Source organism: Chelonia mydas, chromosome 13 (genome assembly GCF_015237465.2).
Source record: "Chelonia mydas isolate rCheMyd1 chromosome 13, rCheMyd1.pri.v2, whole genome shotgun sequence".
In the NCBI taxonomy this organism is placed as follows: domain Eukaryota; kingdom Metazoa; phylum Chordata; order Testudines; family Cheloniidae; genus Chelonia; species Chelonia mydas.
In genome coordinates, this window is record NC_051253.2 from 19,199,093 (window position 1) to 19,206,965 (window position 7,873).

At 46.1% G+C, this 7,873-nt stretch overlaps 1 protein-coding gene across 2 annotated transcripts in view; it reads right to left on the bottom strand.

Moving 5' to 3' along the window:
* Positions 1 to 7,858, bottom strand: part of JPH2 (junctophilin 2) — a 61,135-nt gene extending 53,277 nt beyond the window's left edge. The window contains exon 1 of one of the 2 annotated variants that reach the window (XM_043526678.1): positions 6,673 to 7,858. In XM_043526678.1, the coding sequence (XP_043382613.1) occupies positions 6,673 to 7,051 (379 nt within the window). In that variant the 5' untranslated portion in view covers positions 7,052 to 7,858. The remainder of the gene's footprint in view (positions 1 to 6,672) is intronic. The other variant, XM_037877149.2, reaches the window with a different exon arrangement.
* Positions 7,859 to 7,873: the final 15 nt, after the last annotated feature.

Sequence of the window (7,873 nt, forward strand, 5' to 3'; positions counted from 1 at the left end):
ATACAATTGTTCACAGGACCAAGGGTGGCCACAGGAGAGGGGCAATTAAAGGAGACACACAGCTGTGTTCTGTCCAGCCTGGCTAAAAACACCCCCTCAACACTGAGCTGGAGAGAAAGCAACGGCCCTCTCCTGCCAAGGCCCATCAGGACAAGCCCAATGATGCAAAGCAGGGAAAGGAATGTACAGAGGCAAGTGGGAGTGGGTAAACAGAATCATATTTTCTTTAGTTCTTCTTAACAGCTTGTATAATTTTGTGAACCTAAATAAGGGTACTGGCCAGAATGAGAGCTGGTGTGGACAGCTACTGAAGTCTCCACCAGCAGAGCTTCGCCAATGCATCTTAGCCCTGACATACAGTAACTCCTGCTACTCCAATCGTGAGCCCCACACAGAACCACCCTGACCCACAGCTACCCCAGCTACTGCAGCCCTGGGCCCCAAAATCTCAGCCAACATGCAGTGTGTTTTGTGATGTGGAAAACCCTGTATTTAGGACTAGGATGGACCACAGCCTCGCTTTCCCCCACGACTTAAGTCAAAGCTGGAACACGCAGATCGGCGGAGGTGAAAGGCCAAAATGTTAATTTGCAGAGTCACTCAATCGTTAGCAGGGCCAGGGCAGAGGGCTGATAGATGAAGTAACAGGGTGGATGGGGAGATGTGTAGATTGGAAAGAAAAACAACAAAAAGCCCAAAATGCCCCTTTATGTCATCATCAGTGGAAAGCTTTGCTGTTTTTTTAATGACAAGAAATCCTATGAAATGCCCCCCTCCTCTCTTACCCAAAAGATACCATACCTGGCTCTTAGTAACACCTGTTAGACACATATGGGAGTCTGGCTGGTTTCTGTGTTTTTGCTGTGATTTCTAGAGATTTCTGGATCTGCTCCTAAATGGAGCTGATCCTTTCTATTTATATACACACACAAGATGGGAAGGATCAAGTTGCAGAGCAGATTAATCATTGTCTCTGAAGACCTCAGTCTCAATCACTCTGATTCACAAATGGATTGTGTGTGCCCTCTGCTTAGGTCAGATAATATATCACATCTTCCATAAGTAGCTGTGGTCAATTTAGTACAGAGACAGTATGATCCGCAGGTCATTGAATGGGCTCAAAGGCCAGCACTGAAATTTGAGTGTCACATAGTGTATCTCACTTCATGAACCAGGGTCCATTCTTCAGGAAACACCACCCTCTTCCCTTTCCACACTGGGCATAAGGTGTAAGATAAAAAAACTCTCACTGTAGTTTTAAAGAGCTTACTTGCCAGCTTACTGGTAACGGCCAAAATAGTATCCCTAATTCTTACAGTCGTAAAGTTTCATGCACAGATACCATGATGATGGACATATTGGAAGTACTTAGTGTCATGGACAGACAGATTAAATAGACACACAAGTAAAACAAACTAATGAAAACTTAGTGCTTGCTGTTAGAACAAAAGTCACCTGAGTGAGGTTTGATTTAAGACAGTGCAAAACTAAAAAGCATCAATGTTAGGGCCAAATTCAGCCTTGGTAAAGCTCCACTGGAAAGACAACATGGGCTAGTGGACAGGAAACTGGACCCTGAATTGGGAGACTGGGAGTCTGTTCCCACCTCTGCTACTGACTTGCTGCATGACCCTGGGTGAATCACTTATCCTCAGTTAAATGGTGATGCTTTCTTTGTAAAGCACTTTAAGATGTATGGAGCAACTGTACTTTATAAGCGCTGTTATTGTTATTTTTGGGGTCAATGAAGTTACACTAGGGCTGAGTTTTGCCCAAACTTACAAGTCCCTTAGCTGTCTCTGAGGACTGCAGCTCAGAATCAGTAGGAAGTGTGAAGAATTCCATATACATTTGCTATCTGTTGTCTGCACTTGGCAATAGGCAGAACTAGCAGAAAAATCATGGTTACTGCCTCAGCTCCAGCTCTACAGAAATCCTCCTCTAAGCTTCAGTCCCCTCTCAGCTTGATTATTGCTGCTAATTCCCTCTTTGATGGCTTCTGCATGGCTCAGGTGCTCAGACTCCAGAATATGCACAGCCCCGCTGCTGCTCACCTTCTGGTACACACAAACAAGCATGGCTTCATCGCTCCTCTCCTTGGTTCCCTTTCCAGGTTCCAGAAAATTGCCTTCTCTGTTTTTAAAACTCTGCACAGACTCACCTTGGCCAACACCATGGACCTTCTCTCTTTCCTTCTCCAGCCTCCTCCCATCACTCCTCTAAGCGCACTATTTCACCACTGTTGGTGCAAGAACCTTCTTCTCTGCAGCTCCTATCAGCTGCAACAGCCTTTCTGTACCTCTTCACCTCACTTGAGTCTTCAGCTCATTTCACAGCTCACCTGAAACTCGCCTCATTGTTTCTTTTCACCTCTCCCCCTGGTCTTATGACAACTGAATTTAATTATTTCCCCATGAGATGAATTTACACCAGTGCTTTCTCCCAGCTCCCCAAAAACAGTCCTGCACTATTTAACACTGTTTTCAGGCCACAGCTTGAACACAAGACATTTTTAAAAGTTATACAATCATTGTATTGCAAAACAGGGGTTGAAGACCAGATGTTTACATTACAGCTTCTTCTGTGTGGTTTAGTATGATCAAACAAACACCCAGAGCCCCTCCAGACACCCCCATATCTTTCTTGCACAAAAAATGATGGGGTTTGCAAATAAGGTCAGAGACTGAAGCTCAAGCAATCATTTACGCAATCCTGTAACGTGCTTACCTCATTCACACACGGGGCATTCCCAATCCTAGATCACCTTCTCCTTTACCTAAATGCACTATTCTCTTAAAGGGCTCCAGTCGCACACTTTGTCAACAGAACTATATCATGATGCTTTGAGTTAACCATGTTTAAAAAAACCCAAACATACATGTTCTAATGTGTTACAATACATTAGGTGGCATGGTCCCTAATGAGTCTGGGTTCTGTTTTAATGTTGAACCAGACCCAATGAGTATAAGTGACACTACTCCTGGGGAAATTCTGTGCTACTGTGCACACACAGAATTCATGTCCCCCGCAGGTCTTTTCACCGCAGAAAATGGATTCTGCTGGGGAGGCACTGCAATTACACCTTTCATTTACCAGGGGCTGCTGTGGCACCAGAAGAGAGGGCAATTGGCTCAGGTCTGGAGCAGCCAGCTACGGAGAGGGAGGGGTCAGAGGCTGTGTGCCTCAAAGCACCCTGCCCATGGGCCCAGGTGAGGAGGCACAGATATGGGGGGAATGGGCAGAATGGGTTGCACAGGGATCCTGGGGAGTCACACAGACTGTGGTTCAGAAGGGCTACTGGGGGGAGACTGGTGTGGGGACACAAGATCTAATGGGGTGATAGCATTGACCCCGGGGCTGAATAGGTGTGGGGGTGCAGGACCACATGGGGACAGGGAGGAGGAGGTGGCTGAGTGCGGATGCAGGGATACACAGGGATGGGAGCAGATGTGCCTGACTGAATGGTAGACGCTAGGGGGTCAGCCAGGATCTGCATGGGAGAGGCTCCCCACCAACTCCCTAACAATCCCTTTGCCTCCCTCCCCTCCCCCAAAAAACCCTGTTCCACACTTCTCCCACCCACACCCAACAACCCTCCAGGTTCACTCCCAGGATCCTTCCCAGCAATTACTTGCCTCTCCCTCCGCTCCTCCATTACCCCTGACTCCCCCAAGCCTTTGAACTGCTTCTGAGGGGAAATCCATTTCTGTATTGTAGTGTACATGAATTATTACTCAAAGTTCTGTATTAATATGCCCAGTAAGGGATCTATTTGTCAAAAAACATTTCCTGAATCTTTTTTGTTGTCTGTACTGTTACAGACATACTTGCTGACAAGTATTTTGAAATAAATAACCAAAATAATTGAAACTGGCATGATTACATTGTGTTATTTTGACAAATAAAATATGCAGAATTTTAAAATATTGTGCTCAGAATTAATTTTTTGGCTCAGAAGTCCCCCAGGAGTAAAAGTGAGCACTATTGCCAACAGAGGTGCCATAGTTTAGATGACACATAACATTCAAGTTCTGACTCATGGCAGAGGAAACCACTATAGTGGTGGATTTTTGTTTTGTTTTGGGGGCAGGAGTGGGGAAGTGTTCACCCTGGGCCAGTTAAACTCCAATTTTTGTGCCAATATTTTGCCCGCCTAGATGTCCTTCTTCTGTAGTGCTAATGTGTGCTATTGAGTATCTGCACCATCACATCCCAAAGGTAGCTGCATTTTACTGGTGGATGAAGCAATCGCTGCATATGGTTTAAGACAGTCTGACATCCTTCAGAATTAAAGGTGTTATATAAATGAAAGATATTAGCTGGATAACAGCTGTATGAGTGTGTCATAACACTAAACATATACATACCTTACAAATGACCTAAAGATCTTCATGTCAATCGTTCCATTCATTACAAACACAAAGTTTAGCCCCTACCCTCTATTATCACAGTATAGTAAACTGCATTGGACTATTTAACAAATCACACAGCCTGAAGATAGAAGAAGAATGAAGTTTAAAGAACTGGACAAATGAAATTGGTCATCTCTAATCTGCAACTTTAACTGCAACTTCATGTGCCATAAGTGTAAGAACCTCAGCACTTGCTTAAAGTTAGGCATGTGCTTAAGTAACTTGCTGAATAAGGGCACATTAAAGCAAAGCCCCGGAAAGCCAGTACTGTAGCTTGAACTCTCCTATTATTTGAAGGGGTTCTCACAACAAAAATTTTTTCTCACCAACAAAACTCTTGCTGGTGGCCACTCTGACAAATTTTCCTAAAATGCTTAATTAACTTTTGGAAAAACAAATAAATATGCACATATATGTGTCCAAATAATTGTAATTTATTTATGTAGGGTTTTTTGCAGGCTCAATAATAAAAATAATGGACACTTGTCTCTAGTCTTGACTGGACTGAAACAGAATAGAAACTCAAATAAGGTGCTTTGCATGTTTTGCTTTTTGGTTGATTTTTTTTTTTTAGACTTGCTAGCTAGTAAGTCTGCTAATGTGAAAAGTAATATTTGTAAATAGTATTTTCACAGCAGACTTACTTAGCCCCAGCAAGCTGGGCGACAAATTAAGCCCAGAATGGGAAGGTGGGGAGGGAGACCAGGGGTGATGTAGGGGCTTGAGGTGGCAGCAGGGGTTGGGGCAATGGAGGGCGGGAGTGAGCCCGGAACCTGGGGTCCCGCTGCATGGCTGGAGACTGGAAGAGGCAGGAGAGGCCAGAGTGACATGTGGGGGGTGAGCCTGGGACCGGATCTCCGGGGCCGGAACCCGAAGCCCTGCGGCTGGAGGCCGGAGTCTTATGCCGCACGACCATAGACTACCACCCACCACGCCAGGGCTGAAGCTCAAGCAGCATCACCCCGGGAAGATGGAGAACTCACACTGGTTACCTGATCCTACAGTGGTTGTGGCTTCAGAAGGGGGCATGGACCAGCACCTGCTGGCGACACTGGGGGAGGGATTGCTGCTTTGCCGCTCCCCCAGTCAGCACCCAGGAGGCTGTGGCCGCAGTTGAGAAACGCTGTAAATGTGATATGCTTTTTTATTATGAAGAGATACATTTCTCAAATTATTTTTCTTCGTAAATAATTGGCATTGTGGGTCCTGAATAATAATAAAGTGCAATCCTCAGGAATATATCCGCGAATACTCCCTTCCCCGCAAATCACCCTCTTGATTAGCCATACAAAACATGGCAGCACGCACTGTTACACTATTGAAGAATTGCAGAATTACTTGCACAGGATTCCTGTGATGTTGCATTACGATTATTTATTAGTTTCAAACGCTTCCCACCAAAATTAATTAAATTTTTTCTTTACCGTTCAGAGCTTTTGCAAAATGTCTGATGAATACTTGTATACTGAGTGCCTCTGTGCATGAACATGGGCTGAGATTTTCAAAGTAGTCTAGGGGATTTATACTAGTGGAAGATAGGTGACTCAATTCTCCAGATAGCTTTGATACACATTCAGGTTGAGTTTTAGTCATACACAAGTTCAGTGCATTCATGCAATTTGGTATTTAGTAAATAGACACAGAGCATTAAAATGCTGTAGATTATACAGTGATGTATAAGGCAAAAACAAGCACAACTTTCTTTGCCCAATGAGAATTAATTCTTATCACTTTATAGTTTGCTGTAGCCATGGGCCCATAATTCTTCAATCAGAGGTCCCATAATATAATCCAGTCTTTCACTAGCCTCAAGCTATAGAAAATAAAGTTTGGAGGAAACATCTATAATCAAGACATTTGAGGATGTTTTTCACATAGAAAGCATAGTCATTCAGAAGCTTTACAATTATTTGAGGTCTCTCTCACTTTTCCGGTGTACGGAAAAGGAAATGCATGTAGATACTGAATGTTGCAATTTTCCAAGGGGCAGCCAGACAGCAGAAATTAGGACCTAACTGCAAGTAGATAAAAAAAGGTGTCACACACAAAGCTCGCTCACACACAGAAATGTATAAAACTATATGGTAGAGGTAGAATGTTCGAGTAAAGTGCCTTGATTTCTCCGCCCCAGCTTTTGCTGTTGGTAATCTGAATTGAACTCCGTCGCTCCTGGGATGATTTACAGCCTCTGGATTTACAGGTCAAATATCATGTTGCTCACTGACCTGACCCCAACTGGCCCCTCCGGTGTCACCCTTACCTCCATCTGCGTAAGTCTCGGTGCCATAACCATCCTGCAGCCCATTATTCCAGGTGCCTTCATACTTTGCTCCACTGCTCATGCTCTGCCGTGTCCCATACCGTCCCTTAAAGCCATGGGTCCATTCGCCTTTGTAAAGCCACCGTCCTTTAGTCTCGATCCCCAAACCGTGCCTCTTGCCTTGAGACCAGTAGCCTTCATAGGTGTTGCCACTGGGCCACGTGTATATGCCCACCACTTCAAAACCATAGTTCCACGAGCCCGAGTACTCCCCTTGGCCCTTGGGACCAGTGCAGATGCCATGGCCATGGGCTTTCCCCCCTTCCCAGCCCCCACAATATGCTCCTCCATCATCAAAATCAAACCTTCCTCCACTCATGGTGCCATCCAAGCTCAGCAAGCCAGGATCTCCACTTTACTCCTTCGTTCCTCTCTTTCTTTCTCTTTCCTTCCTACTTAGCCGGACTGTTTTTCATAAGCAAAAGTTTGGGGAGTTTAAAATGTTGCCACATTTCCAAATTAAAAATGCTCAAAGCAAGGTGCTGACCCAAGGAGATAATTGCCTTGTGCTGCCCAGCCAGAGGATAGAGGGAGGGAGGGATTTGGGAAGGGATCCTGTCTTGGAGAAGGATCGGGGTGAGGACACTGCAAATTGCACCGTGAACACCACAGGGACCTCTCTGCAACCCAGCACCCACCTGCCACCTAGGGGACCGGACAATCAAGCAAGGGCCATGCTGTGGGACTGGGGCAGATTGGGAGGGGAGGGATAAAACTCAGTTGCAAGATCTGACTCGTATCTCTGCAGCCTTTGCATTGCCCTGACGGTGCATTGGGGAAGCGTCTGGCCCCTTTAAGAGGCTCTCCAGGAAAGGGCGGGGGGGCCCCGGGCTTCTCTGGGGGGGGTCCCCCTTGCCTGATCATACCCGCCCCACGGCTCCTGCTGCTGCTCCGGCTGCCTGCAGAGTCCCTCCCTCCTCAGAGTCCCATTATGTGTGTGTCTCTCTCTCGTCTGCTGCCCCTTCCCCCTTCCCTCTCTCCTCCTCCTGCGGTAGAAAGGTCAGCGCTGCCCTAACAAGGCCATCGGATCCCAGGAGCTGCTCCCAAAATAAACCCCCACAGGCCCAGCCCCTGCTCCAGGGGCCTTTTATGAAGGAGGAACGAGACACCCCCCTGCCTGGGCAGGAATCCAGAAAAAGAC